The 24114-nt window shown below is 39.6% G+C and overlaps 1 protein-coding gene across 1 annotated transcript in view; it reads right to left on the bottom strand.

Moving 5' to 3' along the window:
• LOC125881273 (protocadherin-15-like) overlaps positions 1-24114 on the bottom strand; it is a 363072-nt gene that overhangs the window by 117755 nt on the left and 221203 nt on the right. The window contains exons 21-24 of the mRNA XM_049564361.1: positions 23326-23562; positions 18717-18833; positions 15412-15552; positions 9226-9338 (exon numbers count right to left, since the gene is read on the bottom strand). Coding sequence (XP_049420318.1) covers positions 9226-9338; positions 15412-15552; positions 18717-18833; positions 23326-23562 — 608 coding nt within the window. The remainder of the gene's footprint in view (positions 1-9225; positions 9339-15411; positions 15553-18716; positions 18834-23325; positions 23563-24114) is intronic.

Here is a 24114-nt window from a genome sequence, read left to right as displayed (position 1 = left end):
TTGTATGTGGCACCCTTAATTTGAAACCAGTGACACTGGTCAACATATACGGTCCGAATTTTGACGACCCTGTTTTCTTTAAAAAACTGTTTAATATAATCCCAAACATGCCGGGCTCCAATGTGATCATTGGAGGAGATCATAATTGTCTTATGGACTCAAAACTAGATAAATCACCAAGCCAACTAAATTCATCAAAGAGCAGCACCACATTAAATACTCTTGTCCAATCCTATAACCTAGTGGACATCTGGAGGTTACTCCATCCAACTGGAAGAGACTTCTCATTTTTCTCCCCTGTACATAAAAGCTACTCCCGGATAGATTATTTTTTGATAGATGCAGGGTTGATATCAACTGTTACTGCTTGTACTTACCACAATATCCTTATATCAGACCATGCTCCAGTTTCATTGGATCTCAAATTCGGCTTGGATAGGGGAGATTATTCTTGGCGTCTGAATGCCTCTCTGCTCAATAACCCAGATTTCTGTTCGTTCATCTCTGAGCAAATCTCAACATTTTTAAATAACAATGATAAGGGTGATGTAAATGACTCTGTACTTTGGGAATCCATGAAGGCGGTCCTCAGAGGGCAAATAATTTCATACGAGGCTGCCGAAAGGAAACGTGCCAGGTTAAGATTAGAAAGAATAGAAGAAGAACTGACTTCCTTAGAAACTGAATATAAAAACAGTCAAACTACTACTACACTTAATAAAATCATCTCCCTCAAATACGAATACAATTCCATAATCTCAAAAAATGTTGAGAAGTTGCTCATGCGGGTCAGGCAACAATATTTCGAATTGGGAGACAAACCGCACAGGTTATTGGCTAGACAGTTAAGACAGGCGCAGGCGGCAAGGGCTATTTATAGTATTAAATCTAGAAATGGCACCACTCTGACTGACCCCCAAAAAATCAACAAGTGCTTTGCAGACTTTTATGCAGATGTGTATCAAACACAAGGCAAAGTGGATGTGAACATCATCAAAAACTTTTTCACTAAATTGGATATGCCAAAACTCTCCGAGGAAGCTGTTAGAGCAATGGATGAGGATATTACTTTAAAAGAGATAAGTAGTGCTATCTCCTCCTTTCCAAACAACAAGGCCTCCGGCCCTGATGGCTTCGGCATTGAATTTTTTAAGATGTATGATGCTAAAATTTCGCCACTGTTGTTGCGTATGTTCAACCATTCAAGTGAAGCCTCAGAACTTCCCCCGTCTCTGTATAAAGCGAACATTACATTGATCCTAAAACCTGATCGCGATGCTACGGAGGTTTCATCATATCGTCCCATTTCGCTGTTGCCAATAGAAACTAAGATAATTGGAAAGATTCTAGCTAACAGACTCAAAGCGTTTATTTGCACTATTATACACCCAGACCAAACGGGATTTATGCCAGGGAGACACATTTATTTTAATCTACGTCGTCTGTTCAACATCATATATGCAAACCACACTTCGGAAGCAGCTATTATCTCGCTAGGCGTAGCTTTTGATCAGGTCGAGTGGCAATATATGTCGTGCGCGTTGGAGGAATTTGGTTTTGGACCCTGTTCAGAAAATGGATAGATGTGATTTACTTGCGTCAGTTGCATCTGTCATTACCAACCAAAACGCCTCACATCCGATAGAGATACACCGGGGGACTAGACAGGGGTGCCCTCTCTCCCCATTCCTGTTTGCAGTTATGGTGGAACCATTAGCAGTTAGCGTCAGACAGAACCCTGAAATATGCCCCATAAACCTTCAGGGGTTACCACAACATCTTTCTCTCTATGCAGATGATATTCTCTTATATCTATCAAGCCCAGAGACATCAATTCCCCCATTGCTCTCGCTAATTAACCATTTTAGCTCGTTCTCAGGATTTACAATTAATTGGGAAAAAAGCGAATTGATGCCCATCTCCACAAATATTAGTAAACAGTTCTTGCAAAACTCCCCTTTTAAAAAAGCCTACAGTAGTTTCACATATTTGGGGATTATAGTAACGAAAAAAGCAGAAGACCTCCTAAAAATCAACTGGCAGAAAAAACTCGACCAACTGAAGCAAAAAATAGAATTTTGGAAAACCCTTTATATCTCCATGGCAGGTAAAATCAATGCTATTAAAATGGTTGTCCTTCCTCGGTTTCTTTATCTTTTCCAAGCAATTCCCTCTTTTATTCCACTCTCTTATTTTAAACAGCTAGACTCTATTATTGTACCCTTTCTGTGGGGTTATAAAGCTGTTCGTATCGCCAAAAAACATTTAATTAAACCAAAAGCTAAAGGTGGCTTTAGTCTGCCACACTTTAAAGCATACTATTGGGCAGCTCATTTGAACTTTATAACATGGTGGAAAAAGGGCCCCCCCAGTGATTCAAGTAAATGTCCAGCCTGGCTGTCGTTGGAGCGGACACTCTGTAATAAAACTTCTCTTCTCGCCCTTCTTAACAGCCCTACCAAAATAAACCAATTACATTATAGTAACAGTTTTGTTGTTAAAAATACTCTTAAAATATGGAAACAAATTAAGCTACACACAAAAACTCCAAATATGTACATCGATAGTCCCATATGCAAAAATCATGCTTTTCTTCCTGGCTTAAGTGATAGAGTTTTTGCAGACTGGAAACTTAAGGGCATTAAAGATATCAGTGCCTTATATCTTGATGGGCACTTTATGTCATTCAAGCAACTACAGAATGTGTATGGTATCCCAAACTCTAACCATTTCAGGTATCTGCAAATTCGTGATTTTGTAAGGACAAATATACCTAACTTTGAGAATATCTGCTATGACAATTTTCTCGAAAGTATCAGTAAAGTGGAACCAGGTAAAAAAGGGGCAGTCTCTTACTTCTATCAAGCTATTGAAGATTATGTTGATGTTAATACAACTGTGTGTAAGCAAAATTGGGAGACCGAACTGGGGGAGGAGATAAGTGAGGAGACCTGGGAGGAATGCCTTGGAAGCGTGCACAAATGTTCAATCAACTCCAGACACAATTTGATACAATTCAAAACATTACATCGATTGTACTACTCCAAAGACAAGTTACATAAGATCTTCCCTGATGTGTCCCCCCTCTGTAACAGATGCAATGAGACAGATGGGTCATTGACACATTCCCTTTGGTCATGTCGGAAACTGTTTACTTATTGGAAGAGTATTTTTGAATGTTTTTCTAAAGCCTTTGAGAAGACCTGGGAACCCAACCCACTAGCTGCTGTTTTAGGTGCCACGAATGTATTACTTACAGTAGACAAGTATGAATCTCAGGCTATAGCGTATGGTATGATAGTAGCAAGGAAACTTATTTTACTTTTGTGGAAATCTGACAGTGTACCAACGTATGTTATGTGGATAAGAGAGCTGATGAATGTTCTACACTTAGAAAGGTTGCGGTTCTCTAGCAAGAACAAGGTTCAAATATTCAACAGAATTTGGAGCCCTGTCCTAGAATACCTGAGAGACAGCTAGCGGTGGTCAAAATATCTGTCCTCTATTGCTGTGTACATGTAAAGTTGAAATCCTGTGTTTTATTTTATTATTTTATTTTTTATTATTATTTTCTATATCTGCTTTAGATGATAACCTTGGCTGAGTTGTTCATGTGATGTGCTGAGTGTTTGTTTTGAGAGGGAGGGAGGGGGGTTTGAGGTGCTATGTATATTTCAGAAATATTTTTTCTATGCTAATTGCTTGATGTGTGTTTACTCTGGAATCAAAAAGCAATAAAAATATATTTAAAAAAAAATAAAAAAAAAAAAAAAGATAGAGAAAAGTAGTAACAGGACAAAGAGGAATGAGCAGAAGAGTAAATACAAATTTCTGTATAAATTTAATGACAGATAAGACAGAGAGAATGACAGAGAAATGGCAATAATAGCTGTATGTTATAGGCCAATTGCACATCTGACCTTATCCACACCCTATCTACCCAGCCAATCACAGAGGAGAAGACCTGAGGTGACCCCCTGGCCTCATAAAAGCAGCACCAACTAGAAGAGTTACGATCATGACTCAAGAGTATATTGTATTGTTGTTGGTTGAGTTTGTAGTGTGTGAACGCTGGGTTTATTGGCTTCTCAAAACACAGACTGATTGAAAATGTGTATGTTTGTTTTGTCTTAAAAAATATGATATCAGTCTTTCACATTTATTGTTGTTTTACAGCTTCCACAGATAGGCATCTATGCAGCAAGAGAATGAAGTTGTTTTGGATAAAAACAGAAAAATTAGATTTCTTTATGACAATTGTTAGCATCAGGAATTTAATGTATTCATGTTTTGTAATATAAACAACTCTTTACCATTCCCAACCATGCCCCTCTGCCGTAGGCATGGTTGGCTATTTTTGTGAGATACAAACATGCTAAAGCAAGCACCGGAACTGAAAGTAAATTACATGCATTGGCCAGCCCACCAACTGCTGGTGGTGGGTTATAACAGACCAGGGCAGCTGTGGCTCAGAAGGAGGAGTGGGTCGTCCACTAATCAGAACCCAGCCAACATTTGTATGTGGGGCCCATGTGGGTAAAAAATGGGCTGGAAAACAGGCCCTATATAGGACTGTCCATGAGTTCCATAATGGTGTCATGCCACTTGCACATCAAAAACACACATTAAACATGGCTTCATAGCAACAATTTCAAAACAAACTGGCTTCACTATAACTTGTAGCATTCACAGACAAAACACTTGTCTTTTTCTGGACACATTTTACCCACAAATACAACATGCTAATATTTTTAGCACAAGCCTATGGCATTTTACACTGTATAAATTAGCCTAGCAGCTAGAGGACTTTTCCTCCACTCATATGAAGCCAGGGACAACAGCAACATTTAACAAAGATAATGTAACAAAATTCAGCGCCAGTTGAACTCACAAGGTTCACCGACATAACAACTGTCCTATACTAAACATTCCAAACAAACATAACATGCTAACATCATTAGCACAAACCTATGGCATTTTACATTGTTTAAATTAGCCTAGCAATAAGGGGAGATTTCCTCTGCTCATATGAAGCCAGAATAAATAACACACAAGACTTAAAATGTTTTTTTGTGGGGTCTTTATTGTCTTCACAATTTATTGTTTCTTATTTGTGAAATTAAAGTAAATAAAAGCTTCATTTGCACTGAGGGAAAGTCCACTAGCCGCTGATGACTAGTTATGGACAGACTAGGGCAGCTGTGGCTCAAGAGGTAGAGCAGGTCGTCCACTAATCAGAACCCAGCCAACATTAGTATGTGGGGCCCATGTGGGTGGACAATGGGCTGAAAAATGGGCCCTATATGGGATTGTCCATGGGTTCCATAATGGCCCCATGCCACTTGCCCACATGCAAGGATTACACTCGGTGTTAGTTGGGCCCAAACAGGGCAACATGCAAGATTCATCTGGGTCCCAGCTTCAAATTCTATGTGAGAACTACAGCAGTTTGATCCCTGGCTCCTACAGTTCGCATGTCGAAGTATCCTTGGGCAAGATACTGAATCCCAAAGTTGAGTGTGTGTTAGTGCATGTGAATGGATACCAAGTTGCAGGTCAGTGGTCAAAAAATAAGAGAGGCCCTTTACAAATTTAAGTCCATTCATCCATTTAGCAGTATTGAGCAACACAGACTGAATCTCAGTGCTGGCAGTGCACATAACTTCATCAATTTCTGTAACTATAGCAATTATAATGCGGAAAATACCTGCACACATTTATAGCAATGTCTCATAAATTTCATCCAATGTTTGAGCTAGTGCTGAATGCAGGAGGGTGGTTGGAACACTGCATCACACAGACTATCTTCTGCCTTGGACAACACACCTGGCGTGCTCTCTTTCTCTCTCTACAAGGCTGAGTCCCCTCTGCTGTTCCAGAATCTCTTGCTACCATACAGATTTAATGTTGTGAAGTTGAAGGCATGCAAGCATGATGGACCGCTGATGGAACCCAAAAGCATTTGTGCAAATGGTAGAGCCGATGACGTCAAAATTAACGATGGTTATCTCCTCAGAGATAACCATCAGGTAACAGTAACATTAGCAAGGTGAAGCAGCCGTCCAAACAAAAGTTTAAGGCTAACTCGTTCAGAATCTAAAGCCCTGTTTCCAATGTGCAGTACGGTTCAGTTCAGTTCAGTTTGAGTTAATGAGGGAATACAGTGAGTGCTGGACGGAGCAGTGAGTGACAACAACCCCACCCACATATAAGGTGGATGGTGGAAACACTAGGGTCTTGATACCATATCTGGTTTAGTTCCAAAGGTACCATACAGAAAGTGCTTGGTGGAAACGGGGCTTAACTGTGGTTTCAATTTAGCAACAATAAAATGAGCTGCTCCTTTTACCAGCTGGTGCTACAAAACAGCATCTTTAAGAGGTGTGATGTTTTTCTTACAGCAAGAAAAGGGAGAGAATAAAGCATGGAGACAAGAGAGAAGAAGGAGCTATAAGAAGAAAGACTAAGCTCAAAGAGATGACCACTAGAGAGGAGGAGAAGGAGATTACAGCAATGTATGTAGTGTAGTTAGTATCTGAGGGAAGGACAGGACAAAGTGTATGAATCCCCCTATGTGAAGCATTTAAAGGGGAATTTCCTGCAAAAAAAATGAGTTTCAGGTACTGAGCTCAGAGGAAGTGACCGCCCAATGTGCCTTTTTGTGTTTTTCATATTGAGTGTCTGTTTCTTTCAATGAATTTACAGCAGACTGTGAAACATGTGCTGCTGCCCCTTTAAGCTGACGCTACTGCACATTTGTTTTAGATGGAATTTTGGGATTTCTAGTTTTATAATAAACTTGCCAAAGTTCATTCATTTTATTTTTATTCTTTTTCTGGAATCTCGTTACACTGAAGCACATACTTTTGAGTTGTAATCAAAACTGAATTTGGCGAGTAAACATCATGCTGTTCAGACTTAGCACCATCTGTTTCATGCAGTGTGTGTGTGTGTGTGTGTGTGTGTGTGTGTGTGTTTGTCCGAGAAAACAGCTATCAGAAATATTATCCACTGCCCCATAATGTGAGTTGTCACAGTGGTATTTCTTTAAATGTGGCAGAACCACATTAAGCGCTCTGTGCTTTAATCCATCAGAAAAACTTAATCATAATAGATTCTGTTCTTTGCATATTAAATCTTCTTCTCCATATTCTAATTATGCCTATATTAATGCCTTTTATTAATTTGCCAGATGAAAAACAAATCCTCTGTCTTAGTCGGAGAAGCAACTGGGCACCATCCAAAATTTTATATGCTTTTTTTTCTTTCTGGCTGGGTGTTTGAAATTGAGATGAATGTCCCTCTCTCCATAGGATTGCAGCGACTAAACTCTTGCAACAACTAAATGGCTGCATTCCCACATTAAGACAGCGACTATAAACTGTGACTGAGGGTGTGATATCAGCCCAGAGTTTTATTGGTGTTTTATTAATAATTTACAGCTCCTCTTTTTCTTGTCAAAAAACTATGTCAGAACCTTTGCCTTTAGTGGGTTTCATCAGCAACAAGAACAACAACAAGGCAAGTATCTATTAAGTTTCTAAAAGGAGACTTCATGGCAAGGTCTCATCCTTCAATGTGCAGTTGGCTACAATTGTCTGTAATTACATGGGTGTAGTGTCAAATATATAAATCCATGGATAAATATCAATTCTGAATATTTGAAACTGTTTAAATCCTAATTTTCAGTAGTTTTTATACAACTGTGTCAGCTGTGCTTTCTTGCTCTCTATAATTATTCTTATATGGTCACTGCAGTGATTCTGCTGTTCTCTGCTACTAAACAAGAAAAGAAACATTATTGTTGTCACGTTTTATTATCTTATCTTGTTATATTTACCTTTTAATAAAAGATTTACATTTTAAATATATATACTACATTGAGAATAAAAATAGAATTTTAAATTGAAATATATTTTTTTAAATAAACAATTAAAAAAATACTAATTAAAAAAATTAAAAAATACAATTTAGAAATTTTTTTTTAAAAAATTAGATGATTAAATTAAAAATAAAAATTTCATTCCCTGAATGCCAATTTTTCACATTATCAAAAATGGTATTGAAATTTTATGTTTTTAAAGATACTGAATCAAAGTAAGAAACTCCAACTTCATTTCAACACTACATGGGTGCACAAATAGCAAATATACAAGTAGATGCTGTACATGTGAGCAAGATCAATCATATTCTAAAGCAGTGGTTCCCGACTGGGTCGTGATCCAAAAGTGGGTCACGGGTCCATTCTGAATGGATCGCAAGTGACTCGCAATTTGTCAAGTTTGTGACAAAACACAGTTCTTTTAAGTACGGTGAAATTCCAGCACAGAGCTGTGTTTTTGAAGTGCAGTCTCCTGCAGTGGAGTGAGCTACTAACGTACAGCCATGTGTCAGAGACGGCAAACTACTGCAGTTCGATGACATGGCCAAACACAAGTGTTACGCTGAATGTATTAGACTGTGTAGACCTTGAAGAAATCTGGACCCCATGGCTGAACCAGTTGGGAACCACTCATCTAAAACATGTTGTAATTGAGATTAAATGTGAATTTGGCGATTAAACATTGATTATGTGAACAATGGGCATCTCTCTCACTCACATGGATGGCAACAATTCTGCTTTAGATTCATAATTATTATGGTTTTCATCATACTAATGGCAACCACAATTTTGTCCTACAGATATTAAATGTATTTTCATTATTAGTTATCTCTATGAAGTAATTCACATTGTCAGTGGCAGAGTCCTCCATTTCTGCATTGGATTCAAATGGCAGGCACATGTGCAAGAGCTTCAAAAGGAAAAGACACATGCACATACTGGACAAAATTCAGAAGACAGTAGAGCCAGAATTGTCAGTCCTGGGCATTTTAAAAGTAAACGCATTTGTGATGGTGAAAGTATTGTGATAGCAATGTGTGAAGAAGACATCATGTTTTTAGATTTACAAGTTGCTCATATTCTTCTGTTGTATTTCTGACAGAGGAGCTGCACAAACTGCATTTTCTTTGCCCAAGGGATCCATAAATGTGTCATTTCGAACAGGCCTCTGGTACCTGTATTACTGTGATGTTCTTAATGTTATCACCAGTTACAGCAGGTGTTGCCACATCAACCAGAACTGAAATTCTGAGGATTAGAACTTCAGAAAAATAGCATGTACTGTGTGTGAGTGCGTGAGTGTGTGTGTGTGAGTTTGTGCGTGAGTGTGTGGTTGTGCGTACCTGTATTCTTCCTGAGTGAACACGGGAATGACAGAGGGCTGCAGGACTGTGATCTCTACAAGAGTTGTATTCTCCTTTACTGGCTCGCCATCATCGTAGGCCACCACCACCAGCTGTAAATCAAACACACACACACAGGTAAAGACAGAGTCACAACACTCAGTAAATATTCATGTGCTTGTTTGCAACATGGCTGTCTACCGCTGCCACTGCTCTGCACGCTAACATTGTCGAGATATCAATTCACAGCTTTTTACAGTCTGCTGACGGCAGAGACAGCCAAATAAATTGAGGCAGCTAATGCATGACAGGCTGATAATAAACCAAAATGAATGTCTACATTTTTGTTGCCCGCATCCTAAAAGCACATTATTTGCATGGGAATTGGAGAACAGGATAAGTGCGTATCCCACTGGTGTGCTTATTTTTTCCTGCTTTGCCTTTCTTCTTGGTTTAATTGGGGGGTAACCACTGTTAACCAGACCCAGAGGATTCCTAATGAGGGCAAAACCTAAATATCAAGACACTGAAAAATTGTCTTTCCTCCATCTTATTTAGCCTGGAAATTGTTACAGATACTGCATTGCCCTTCATTATATTCACGCACTAACTCAGACTCTATTAAATGCATTGATTACTCTTTAACTGCTGGAAACTTACATTGTTTGCTGGAATATGTGGTACTTAAAGGAATACTTCACCTGCAAAATGAGGATTTGTAAATCCATTGCTCACCCTGTGTTATGTTAAATTTGCGAAGAAAACTTTGTATTTCTTGCATGCCTAAAGTGTGAGCTAAGATTCCAACAACTGAAAAAATTCTTTGTGGATTAAAGTGAATGGGGGCCCACATTTAAAAACAGCAAAACTGTTTAACAAAATCAGTTTACAAACTCTCACACAACTCGTGCAGTATAATCCAAGTCTAATTTATCCAGTCATACGCTCAGTACTTCCCAAGCACATGTATTTTTGTTGAAACCTTACTAATTAAACACTTCCACATACAAGTAGCACGTCTGGGCATGTGCATTCATTTGAAGTCTGCTCGAAATCCCACCTCCCAGCAAGTTTATTGGCCATGAGTTCTATTGTCACTTACCTGAGCCTGTCATTTTCTGGCCAATGAATGAGCTAGTATGCAGTAAATTTAATAAAACGCATGAATTGAGTTCAAACTCAAGTGCAAAACACTTGCCAGGTGTGCTGCTTGTCCATGCATGACGTCATACGCTTACAAAAGCAACTTACTACCATTACACATCACTCAAAAGAGCACAACCTGGACAGTACACAATTTGGGGTGCAGGGAATGCACAAATTTACTGTTTTTAAAGTCACATGCATTGAAATGTTTAGATCTGGTCAAATTTGAAACTAAAATAATCATGTTTAAAGCAAGAAATAATTCACTTCTGGTTATAATTTAAGAGGAGAATTTAATTTTTAAAAAAATGTGTTTGTAAAACTATGAAGAGACTGTGTATTTCAGTGTGTGGGATGGACTTGTGGAATGGGCTGCGTGATGAGAACAAAGCACAAATATAAATCAATTTAAAAAACTGTACAAAAAAGATATTTTCGGCAAGTATAGATGAGGTGTTTAAAGTAGAAAGGTTGGTATGTGTTTGCAAAATACTGAGCATATGACTGGGTAAACAAGGCTTGGATTATACTGAACAAGTTGTGTAGGAGTTTGTAAGAGCATGTTTTGATAGAGTTTTGCTGTTGTTAATGGCGGCTCCCATTTACTTCAATCTATCGAAATGTTTCTGTTTTTCTTTTTTTAATTAATCACAGGCAAATAATGATTCATGTGGCACAGCTGACATGACATGACAGTATGGTTTCACAAAAAAAGAAAAATAAATAGACTTACACAGAACAAAGTTAATAAAAGAATCACATCAGTAATTCAGTTGATTAAGTTAATAGTACTAGTACAAAAAAAACAGGTAGAGTGTAATTATAATTCAATATAGTTCCACTTGATGATTTGTAGCAATATTTTTTTTTCATGAGAAACTGACTTTGCACTGTTTTTTTTTCAGGAAACTTAAATTCAAATTTGTTCTTGATTGAGCTTTGAATATAAATATTTTACCCAACAGAATAATTTATTATCTGAGGACAGTTTTCATCTAGGGCACCCAATAAAATGTTTAAAAGTGTAAGTTCAAGACATACGTTGAGTGGCCCCAGCCAACCTTGGATATCAGTCCACAAACCTTTTCTCAGGTTTTGGATTCTTCGCTCACCATGGAGGCATGCGACAAACAAATGTTCTCTTCACAAATTCACCGTGACATGGGGTTAGTAATTGATACACAAAGTTCCTTTACGGGTCTTGCTCAATAGCAAAGTGACTTTTTTTCAACGTCACTGGAGATTTGAATGGGTTGCCCTTTTTCTCCACTTAAATCTTTATGATCAAAACAATTTTTGTGACATTGACATTTCTGTTACAACAGCATAATAAAATAATAAAAAAACTGAAAAATAATAAGAGCTAACAAAACAACTACTTGAGTAAACACATTTTACAGCCTTAATGATTAGTGTATCTACTGATTATTATTCCAGTCCAGTGTTGTCTTTTTGAGTCTTGTATAGAGTCCATTTCTCTCATTTTCTTTCTAGTTGTGCTTCTTGTAGTCTCAGTATGTGTGTCAGTTTCTCCATTAAAAAGATTTATTCCACACTTGTTAGCCATTGGTCCTTTGTTGGTGGTGTTTCTAATGGGTTGCCTCTTAGTTACAAACCAGTTTCTAGCCTTGCACACTGCCAAACTGCTCCAAAAATGTTTTTTTGAAAATACATAAAGCTGTGATGTCATTACTGTGCGATAAAAGCAAATTAGATAGACATTTGCTACATAACAATGAGATTGTCTGACTGTGTATCTGTCCTTGTAAAAATTATACCTTAGACAGTGTTTATCTCAGTTATAATCCTAAAATTGTACACAGTGTTGGACTGATTCATTTTGTTGAGTTATTAGGAGCAAATGAGGTAGAATTAGTCCCCTGAGTAACATCTTCAGAGGACGCTGAATCCTTGTTGTGTTAATTAAAGCCCAATGAAAAGATGAAATTAGCATGGCCCAAAGCCCCATCGAGGAGTGCAGCTGGGAAAAGGCAATTTTTAAACTAATAAACTACTGCGGTATACTTTGTACAGTGGATGGGGATTTATAGGAGTGCTCGGTGCAAAGACACCTTTATGTACACAAATGCTACAAGTAAGCAAGTCTGAGAGTGATGATCAAATTAATTTTTAATGACTCAGTTCATGTGATGTTGACCCAATCCTCCACCCACTAAATGCAAAAATCCAAAAACTAAAGCAAAACAGGGAAGCATCAGATAAATCCTCTCCAGTAAAGATTTTCTCTTTTGGACTACAGCTCCTGTGCCAGTGTTTACAGTTTGAATAGATCAATTCGATTGATTAGGAATTACATTAAGTGATGCTGCATACTGTATTTACATTGTGATATACAGTAGACTCACTAAAGCATGGCTTTAATTAAAACATTGTCTATATTACTGTTTGATGGAAGTTAGTATCTTTCTAGTGGGAGAATCTTGTACTGCTGTTTGACTCAATCACAGATGTGGCACGATGTGATTTTGCCAAGTAGGACATGCTCCTGGATCAATATCCCACATTACGTTCCTGGACCAACATTGCAATCAACCAATCACAGCCCTGTGACATCATCAGTGTGCTTGTGCTTCTTTCAAAATTCCTTTGTGCTTCTTCAGACCTCAGAGAGTTTTCCAAATTAAAGTTAGTACAATTAAACAAAATCCTCAGAAACGCTACATAAAAAACCTTGCAAGCTGCTGCAGGGTTAGCGAGTTAGCTTGCTAACTAGGTAGGCTATGCTAACTATTAAACTTGCCAGTAGACTAGAATATTAGTGTGTAAAGCAGGATTTATACTTGTGCAGCAGATTACGCTGTAGCCTATGCATGTTGCCTACACCGTTGTGAGCATTTATACCTGTGTGGTGGTGTGTCTGTGTCACTGTACAATGTTAGTTAAGTTAGTAAAGATTAGATGATTCAAAACACACCCAAAACACACATTAAACATGGCTTAATAGCGACTATTTCAAACACAAGTACACAAATCAGCTTCACTTAACTTTACAGACAAAGCGCTTGTCTCTATCTGGACACATCCCACAAATACAACATTCTAACGTTATTAGCACAAGCCTATGGCATTTTACATTGTGTAAATTAGCCTAGCAGCTATAGAACTTTTCCTCTTCTCATATGAAACCAGGGACAACAGCAACATTTAACAAAGGTAACATTATAAAATTCAGCTCCATTACAACTCACAAGATTCACCGACAAAACAACTGTCTTATACTTAACGTTTTCCAAACATGCTAACGTTATTAGCACAAGCCTAAAGCATTTTACATTGTATAAATTAGCCTGATGACGAGCAGAGATTTCCTCTGCTCATATGAAGCCAGGATAAATCACACATAAGACTTAAAATGCTGTTTTGTGGAGGCTTCATTGTTTTCACCATTTATTGTTCCTTATCTGTGAAATTTAAGTAAATAAAGCTTACAAAAATAAACAGGAGGTCTGAGTCCCACATTTCTGGGGAGGTGCACATCAGGCTACGGCATAGGCTCTATGTCGATGCAGAGCCTATGCCATAGGTATGGCGTCAATTCAACGCAGAAGTATAAATTCTGCCTCAGCTTGCTAAGTAGGTATGCTACGCTAACAAGTAAGCTTGCCAACAGGCTAGAGTATTAGCAAGTTAGCTTGCTAACTAGGTAGGCTATGCTAAAAAGTAAGCTACCAACATGGTAATGATGATAGTTCTGGATCAAAATTAATTAATTATCCAGGATAAAGATGATAACAATGTTTCTGGATCAACAAACAGACAACCCAGGGTCAACATGGCAGTGATGGTCTTGGATCAATATGAGCACTGCAATCTTGCCCAAAAAATAGTTTTGAATAAGCTATTAAAAGACCTTTGCAGGTCCTTGCAATGGCAAAATGCTTTTGTCCTTACTCTTAATGTTAACAAACAATATTTTAGCGTATTACTTGTTAGCATAGCCAACCTACTTAGCAAGCTAACTCTATAACCCTGCAGCAGCTTATAAGGTTTTTGTTTAGTGTTACTGAGGATTTTGTTTAATTGTACTAACTTCAATTTGGAAAACTACCTTAGCTCTGATGAGGCACAAAGGAATTTTGAAAGAAGCACAGGAGTAGCAGACTGACAGTGTCAGAGGGCTGTGATTGGTTGATGTTCCTGGACCAACGTTAGTCCAGGAACATGACGAAGGTTGTTGATCGAGGAGTATGTTCTACCTGGTAAAATCCCATTGTGCCACAGATGTACATGCTTTATAACGCTTAGAATGCAAGTGTAAAATAGAAATATCATGTTGTTGCATTTGTGGTACAAAAAAGAAAAATTAAAAAACTGCAATAGGTATCCAGGTTCAGGTAACTCAGCCTCCTTTTACAGAGTGCTTCATACAACAAGGGTTACCAACCTTTTCTGTGTTTCTGTAATATAAACCAATGTCTACTTGTAGTTCATGTCTGAGTTGTCAGCAGTTCAATAAAAGAGTAATTTTTTTCTTACTCGAGTGACCTCAAGTGGGAGCTGAACATCAGCTCTCTCATCAAAAAAGCACAACAGAGGAGACACTACTTGTGGCAGCTGAAGAAGTTCAACCCGCCAAAGACAATCATGATGCACTCCTACACTGTCATTATGGAGTCCATCCTCAATCACCATCTGGTACGCTGCTGCCACTGCCAAGCTCAAGAGCCAAGAGCTGACTGCAGGGAATCATTCGCACCACAAAGAAGGTGATTAAGTGCAATCTGCTGTCCCTTAAGGACCCCCCACCCCCTTCTGATTTTCCTTTCTCAGACTGTTTAATGTCAAAAGACAGATATTGTCGTCCCTAGAACCCTGACACTAGCATGGCTGAAAAATCGAAGATGAGAAAATCACAAAAATAAGCACCTTGTGTCGAAAAAATAGTCTTATTTTTTCTTATTTACTACCTTAGATTCATCATATGACCCTCTGTGGGGCTCCCAACCACAGGCATACAACAGCGTATACTTTATGAATTACTGGTGACCTGGAAGTTAAACTGTGTGTGTGCATACTTACACTGAACTTGAGGTTGGGCTCCTCGTTGAGGTTTACTCTGGTTACCACATTCCCCGTCTGTTCCTCCACATCAAATATACTTGCAGAGTATGGATAAGCCTCCTGGTTGACTTTGTAGCGCACTAAACCTGCTGGGGTACCCTGTGAAGAGAACAAGTACACTTAAGATGACAGATTTAGATGAATGTGGTATTCGGGTGAAATATCTATTGCATGCTGTCTGGAGTACTACCACTCTTACAGACTTCTTGCAGAGTAGCATCAAATTAAAAGCACAGTGTGGTAATGACTGTTCAGTATTTAAAATCCAAAGCCATTAGTTTGGGCCTAAATGTCAGAGAGTGTGTCCCAGTCCAAGTATATATGAAGCAGTTAAGACACACGTCACCACTTGGGATATACAGTATGAGGTTCAAGTTTAGGAACTCTAATGATCATGAACTGACCTCTTGAGTATTGATAATGCCAGTTGGTGTAACTAATTTGACTCAAAATGTCAGGAAACACATACAATTATATTATTTTATACTTTATAATATTACAGATAACCAGCTTATAGTTTTCTGGCTATCATCTAACATCTTGACAGTGTATCTGATTGTCTTTGGGACAACTTGGACTGGTCACTTGCTGCCATTAAAACTGTACTGTCTATTTCCCTCTTTTTTCTTTGGAGACAGGAGGAAATTTCCACTTATCTTAGTCATTAAGACTTTGATTGCTTTATTGCTTTAAGGCTATGAACCTGATATGTTCGACAATGATTAAGATACTACTCTGCACAAAAAAAATTAAGGGAACACTTCAAAATCACACCGAAAATCAAAGTACAAAATTGAAATCACAGGCTGATCCAACTTGCATGAATTGCATCACAGCATCTCATAATGTGACTCAGTAGTGAGTCTGGCCCCTTCATGCCTGTATGCACTCACCGACAATGTCTGGGCCTACTGATAAGTTGGCGGATGGTGTCCTGGGGGATCTCCTCCCAGACCTGGATCAGGGTATCACTGAGCTCATGGACAGTGATGGTGGCACTTGGTGGTGTTGGATGCACCGATACGTAACTTCCCATAGGTGCTCAATTGGATTTAGGTCAGAGGAACGAGAGGGCCAATCAATGGCATCGATGCCTTCATCATCCAGGAACTGCCTACACACTCTGGCCACATAATGCCAGGCATTGTCCTGCACCAGGAGGAACCCAGACCCCACAGCACCAGGAGGAACCCAGGGCCCACTGCACCAGCATAAGGTCTGACAATCTACCATTGTCTATGACATGGAGGTCTATGCCTCCAAGGATATGCCTCCCAAGACCATCACTGACCAATAGCCAAACTGGTCATGCTGGATGATGTTACAGGCAGCATAACGTTCACCATGGTGTCTCCAGACTCTTTCACATCTGTCACATAAGCTCAGTGTGAACCTGCTCCCACCTGTGAAGAGAACAGGGCGCTAATGGCGGACCTGCCAAATTTGGTGTTCTCTGGTGAATGCCAGTCGAGATATACAGTGCTGGGCTGTGAGCACAGGTCACACTCTAGGATGTTGAGCCCTCATGCCACCCTCATGGAGTCTGTCTCTGACAGTTTGGTCAGAAACATGCACATCAGTAGTCTGCTGGAGGTCATTTTGTAGGGCTCTGGCAGTGCTCCTCCTGTTCCTAATTACACAAAGGAGCAGATACCTGTCCTACTGCTGGGTTGATGCCCTTCTACAGCACTGTCCAGCTCTCCTTGTGTAACGGCCGGTCTCCTGGTATCTCCTCCATGCTCTTGAGACTGCGCTGGGAGACACAGCGAACCTTCTTGTGATGGCACTTATGGATGTGCCATCCTGGAGGAGCTAGACTACCTGTACAACCTTATTGGGCGACAGGTACCGCCTCATGCTACCAGAACACCAAACTGGAGAAGAATCGGTCAGGAAGGATAAGGAAAGAGCAACTGTCTGTGGCCCCCACATGCAAAACCATTCCTTTTTGGGGATTGTCTTCATGCCTCTTCATTGCACCTGTTGTCACTTTCATTTGCACCAGAGCAGATTAAAGTGATTCACAATCACTTGTGCTTCCTAAATGGACACACTGATTTCCCTGAAGCTTAACTGCCTTGGTGTTATACTGTGAAGATTAAGCGTTACCTTACTTTTTCTGAGCAGTGTATATGCCGTATCAATAATCTCTATACACAGATATTTGTATATGTATGTAGAATCTGTAGGCAAGGATATAGGAACCATTGTGGTTGCTGTTTGAATACTTCTTCTACCACTGGCAGTACTTTTAGAGGTGTCTGTTCCACTGTGAGCTTTCATTAAAAACCATCTCGTAGTGTAGTGATTCAGCAAAACTTCACTGTGGCGAATTCTTATAAAGATCTGTACTTCAGAGGTAAATTGTAGGTCTGAAGGGTATAAGTGACATTGACATCTAAATATAATATATATATCCAAGGCTGTTAAGGTGCTATTTAGTACCTTGTTTGAGCACCGGGAGCCTTATAAGCACACAGCCTTGACAGCATGATGTTACTTTTTGACCCAGGAGAGTCTAACTTGATGCTTAGACCTCAAGTCTGAATCAATTCAGCTGATGTAGGAAGACAACGAGCACATTAGTCAAAGGAACATGGGGCTTTTTAAAGGCTTATGGGGGTAACATTGCCAGAGTAGAAGATTTCACACTGATATGTGGGACTTCTTGAGCAGAGTAAATAAGCAAAGTAAATGTACTCTGTGTTTCTGGTCTTTTTTTTTTTTTTTAATAAATATTGACTTGGTGATTTACTACACTGTAAAAGTGCAAATTTACCAGTTGGTTGTTTCCTGTTTCCGACAAAGATGAGAGCTATTTTTCACACACAGCCGCTGCATTTCAGATTAGCATCTAAACAAAAGGCTGTGTGACTCAGCAAATCCACACAAACCATATTCACACTGCACTTAGACCCCGCTATGAGCATTTTACAACCTTTTAAACCTGGAGTTAACTGCACCAGACTATCTAATGGCTCACAATGGAACTCTAAAGTGAGCTAACCTTCATTTTACAGCAGGCAGAATAAACCAGCCTATATTACAAAGATGTTTCGAGTTAAAAGCCCAATTGAGGTATTGCTAAGTGCTAGACTGGGGTTAAAAAACGGCTCCACTGGAGGAAGAAGTGCAAACACATTCAAAACACACGCACATACGCTGGAGACAAGCGTCATTATCTTGCATCATTCCCATACATAATTTGAGGAACAGACTGTGAAAAACAGTTTGATTGAACAGCAGCAGCTGGAAATGCTCACCGCAGGGTCAGAGTCATTGGCCATCACCGTGGTTACAATGGTTCCCTTGACAGCATTAGGGGCAACCAGGCCTCGGTACACTGACTGGCTGAATACCGGAGAAAAGTCATTCATGTCCTGCAGAGAGAGATAAACACACACAGAAAGACATTAGGATTGTAAACATACAGTATAGCAAGCTGCTTTTGTGTTCTGTAAGTGTGTAGAATTTTACACATTTTTAATGCAAACAACGTGCAATGTGACTTTATGAGCATATTGCTTTTGCTTTCAGTCTGATTCTTAATTTTAACTTAATTCTCATTTTCACTTTCTCTCTGCAGTCCCCAAAATTACCCATAACCGCAGACTCATTTTTCATAGGTTTGGGAACATCTGGCCTCCACAAGGGAGAAAAAGCAACAGCTGTTTACAGGAGCAACACCTAACCCAGATAACACAACCCTTGAACCCATAATCTAATGCTAATGTTAATGTATGAGTTGATCTGTTTTGTTCTTGGAATTAGGAAAAACATCCATTTATCAGTGAGCAGAAGAAAAGGGGTGGTCACAGGATGGAAAACCTGTGGGTCTAAACAGGTGTAAACAGTTGGGTTGGGGGAAAAATTTTTATATTTTGCTTAGCGATACTGTAACAATACAGGGATGCCAAGTATCAACCTTTTATTATATACATCCCTAATTTTTGCAAATACACATTTTAACACAACTTTTGGTACTAGAATAATAAAATCAATAGCTTTTTCGGTCCACTAGATGGTGCTGTTTTGTTTGTCCTGGTGAGGTCAGCAGAGGTCTCAGTCAGCGGCATTTGGCAGGAAGTTCATCAAAACCAAGACAAAGGCAGCGTAGAGAGAAATCAGAAATGCGGCATCGGTATTTCAGTCAAACGTCTGGACTTATTTTGGATTTTTTAACATCGAAAGGAAAGGTCTTGAAAATATGGCGCATGTGATTTGCAAGCAGTGTCATATGAGACTAAAATACTAAGAACGTAAGTGCTCATCTCATACTCGACCATCCAGAGATAGTGTTGGCTGACGGCCAAGCTAACACTAAACCTGCTCCACCAAAAAATCAACCAACACTGCACACACCTAGCTTGACAAAACTACCATCCAACTCTGAGAGAGCAAAGAAAATAACACAATCCATCACCTACTTCATGTGCAGAGATCTGTGTCCATACAGGATTGTTGAAAGCAAAAGCTTTTGTTACATGCTACAAACACTCTGTATGTGACTTAGTTCCAACCTTTTTATCACTGATGCCGTAACAAAGCTCTACAGCGAAATGAAGCATAAAGCTGAGGAATTTAAGTACAGCAGGGAGGGTGGCATTACTTCAAGGTCAGTGGATTCATATGTGACTATAATGGCACATTATCTCACAGAGGACTGGAGACTTCTGTATCACGTTCTCCGAACTAGAGTGGTACATGAAAGACACACCGGAGCAAACACTGCAGAGCTCCTGCAAAATGCAGCGCAAGAATGGGGCATTGTGGTTGTAGCAGTCAACATTTCTAACATGGTTGTGCCATTCAGTTAGCATCACATTTTGCTGCAATAAAAATGATTAAAGTCAGATGAACAGACTGAAAACTTTGTCTTATGAGGTTAAACTGATGTTGACAAAGTTTTTCTTTGGGAAAATAATTTGCAGTTGGAAAAAAAAGGTAATAAATCGCAATATATCACAATATTTTGTATCGCAATACTCAGCATATTGCCATAAAATCGTATCGTGGCCTAAGTATCATGATCAGGGCCGCCCCTCCCTAAACGCAGAACATGCACTGTGCGTAGGGCCTCATCTTCCATGGGGGGCCACATTTTGCGCGAGGGGACGCATTTGCACATATGCGCAATGGATGTGCACGTGCGCTACCGTGAGGCGTGCGTAAAATCAGCTCGAGGAAGGAGAGAAGAGACCTGACCGCCCATGCGTCGCTGCAATGATTGACAGCACTCGACATCTGAACAATAAGAGGGGTGCACTGGCAGGCACTCGCAGAGCTGCAGCAGGTGAAGAGTTGTCGACATGTCGTCCAAAAGAGCCTCAGGAGTATGTGCGGGGTTGGGAGGGAGGGCGGGCTCCACAGAGGGGGGGACCCAAGCCTCGGGGGTACGTGCGGGGCCGGGAGGTCAGATGCTCCCAGAGAGGGGAGAGGGAGCTATATAGCTAAATAAGATGAAAATAGAAAAGAATGTCTCTGTATTTTATTTCTGTTTTCAGTGTTTAATTAAAGTGGGAGAGGCGGAGGGCTGAAGGAGATCTGACGCCTCCAGAAAGGGGAGAGGGAGAAATATAACAAAATAAGATTAAATAGGGAAAACCTGTCTCCCTCTTTTATTTTATTTTCAGTGTTTAATCAAGGGTGGAGGTTTGAGGTGGTGGAAGTTACTTTCTTTTGATGAGTAATTGATGGCTATTTGTGACTCAGATTTGTTTATTTATTTATTTCAGTTTGAAGTTATTTTTATTTAATATTTATTTATTTATCTATTTTATTTTTTTTATTTTATTTGACTCATACAGCCAAACTACTGTATTTACAGTACATTTGTTATTGCCAATAAAGGTTGTCAAGTTAAATGGCAAGTTGTTGTACGGTCATTTTGTATCTATGATACATTTGGGATGGGGGCCTCCAAATAAAATTTCGCTTAGGGCCCCATTTTGGTCAGGGGCAGCCCTGATCATGATAATATTATATCATGGGTCCCACCCCTAGTAAATTGGGCGAGAAAACAGCAGAAAGATTGAAAGTGAGGACACCAATAATGTATTTAGAGTTGACATTCCTTTTAGACATTATACTGTATACACTGGTGACATCTCATTTAAAGGGTGGAGTATCAATAATAAAAAACTGGTACAATGCTTCTGGCAGCAAAAATAAAGCTGTCACAAGGCAGTGGCTAAAATAAGAGCCACTCACCACTGATGAATGGACAGAAATAATACATGAAATATATATTATGGAAAGGTTGTCATTTTCCCTCAGAGTCCGAGCAGGAGTTTTGTTCCACATTTGGACCAAGTGGACAGATTACATTAAAGCTTAAAGTGTCAGACTGTGGCGGACTTGATCTAATAATAGCATCTAATAGCTCGCTCTTGATTCATTTTTTTTCTCCCCTTCAACCCTTTGTAGCATCTAAGCATCTAAGTTTCCAACATTTGATTATAAATAATTGAAGCTAATGTTATAAAAGAAAACCTCTGGAGGAACCAGGCTTTATAATAGTTAGTTTTCAAACGTACCGTAACGTAAACGTAAACGTACAATGCTACGTGGATTTACTTGCAGTAACACGGGTCCATGTCATTGGTTCGACAGCCCATTGGTTCGACATCCCTTTAGTCCGACTGTCCGCGGTGCTGAACGGCTTGAGGCGGAGCAGGCTCATGGCTTATGTGTTTGTCACTTTCTTTTTCATTTTAACCCACACCATGATCTTTTCCTAACCCTAACCAAGTGGTTTTTGTGCCTAAACCTAACCAGACCTTAACCACAGGGCATCATGATGATTTCGGAACAGTCTTTGAACAATGAGTTTAATATGGTCGGAACAATGGGATGTTGAACCAATGGGCAGTTCCCCAGTAACACTAATACTATGTAAAAATGATGAATGTGAAATGAATGCTTTTCAAAAGTGAAAATAAAATTGAAAAATAAGTAAGTGAGGACACCACAGAAGAATATTGTATGGATTAGGGATGTCAACTGTCGGTTAAGCACAGAGAATATTTTTGACTGGTTACGCATGTCGGTCTTTAGGGTATTTTACTACTTCTACCACCTGGCTCTGGTGGGAGCTAGCTAGCTAATTTGGCGATTTTCGCTAATAACCACCGTCCTGACCCAGCAGTGTTGCTGTGGGATCATTGTGGCCACCCTCCAGTCCCCCACCAGGTCGCACTGGTAAGGAAGCAGCTCAGTTTTGAGACACAACCACCTTTGTATGTTATCACTGTTAGCTCTGTTAGCACCATTGGCAGTGTCACCACGAATAGTCTTGCTAACATAGCTAACAATGCTAAAGGAGTTTTGCGTCTCAAAATAAAGCTGCTTACTCACAAGGGATACCTGGAAGGAAACCAGAGGGTGGCTGCCATGTTCCCACATCAATGTCATCCTGCCACTTTAAGAGCGTTACCAGCGGTAATTGCAAATAAGCGGCACAACTAGCTAGCTCTATACATGGATAACAATCACTGCTTTGAAATGATGTGCTAAAGCTCACTGAGTCAAAGGCTGATTGTAGTTCACATCATTTTGTGTTTTTTTCCTCCTTAAAATTAACTGGTTAGTTACGGGTTACTGGGTGTTCGACTATCAAAAGCAAAATTAACCAAAACTGAAGTCCCTGTGTGGTGTAATGGATTTTAGAATTTGTTCTAGATTTGTCAAATTGAAAAAGACAAGGAAGTTTAAGCGGGATAGATTTAAGTCTAAAATTCTGGTTGTCAGAGCTCCAGACAAGACATGAATGCTCCATAGCTTTTGTGCAAATGTAGTAAATGTGCTAATGAATGCATAAAACCACTGGTGTGGCCCCTGAATGTCAGAATAAACACACACCCACACACTCACCATAATTCTAACAGTAACAGAGGCGAGTCCAGGAGGCATGGTTCCCTCTGAGTCCGTGGCCTCTACTGTGAATGTGTATGTAGCTGCTGAGTCAGCCAGAGCCTCGTAGTCCAGAACTTTAAGAACCGACAGCTCTCCAGTCACCGGGTCGATGTGGAACAGCCGAACGATCTCCTGGTCCGAGCCTTCAGTTCTGATTCGATATGTGAGGTTGGAGCTGAGGTCAGCGTCTATCGCCTACAGAGGAAAGAGAGAGAGAATCAGGGAATGGGCAAGAAAGTAATATCATCACCTTGTGGATTTATGGCAAGTTGAATTTTTTATATTTGCCAGAAGGACAAGGATCTACATGTTCTGGAATTCGAAACAGACTGGAGTATTTTCATTAGGTCTGTGTTTGGGCTGGTATGTCTGAAGCGCCTGTGGTAGTGACTTTTATAGTCTAGCTGGTGGCCTGTATCTTATTTTTCCTACTGTAAGTCTTTTACTGTGTAGCAGGAGAGCAAGCTGTCTTTTTCTGTCGTTTTTTACATTCCTGTACAATTCAGTGTGTCTTCAAGTGTTGTCAAACTAAAATTCTGACTCTTTAAGATGTATCTAGTCCTGGCTGGAATGCAACAAAGATTTAAAAACAGATGGAGGTAAATAACTCAAGACTATGCCGATGAGTCTTTCTGAAAGCACTCAGTAATTGATTTTATGACTTGAACGGATAAGGACCCCTTTAATTTGTTTTGTTAAAGAACTGTGACCATTATTCACAGTAAGTGAGACATTTTTCTGTTGATA

Source organism: Epinephelus fuscoguttatus, linkage group LG20 (genome assembly GCF_011397635.1).
Source record: "Epinephelus fuscoguttatus linkage group LG20, E.fuscoguttatus.final_Chr_v1".
Taxonomy (NCBI): domain Eukaryota; kingdom Metazoa; phylum Chordata; class Actinopteri; order Perciformes; family Serranidae; genus Epinephelus; species Epinephelus fuscoguttatus.
The sequence above is the reverse complement of the archived record's forward strand: the minus strand, read 5'-3'. Positions and strand labels throughout refer to the sequence as shown.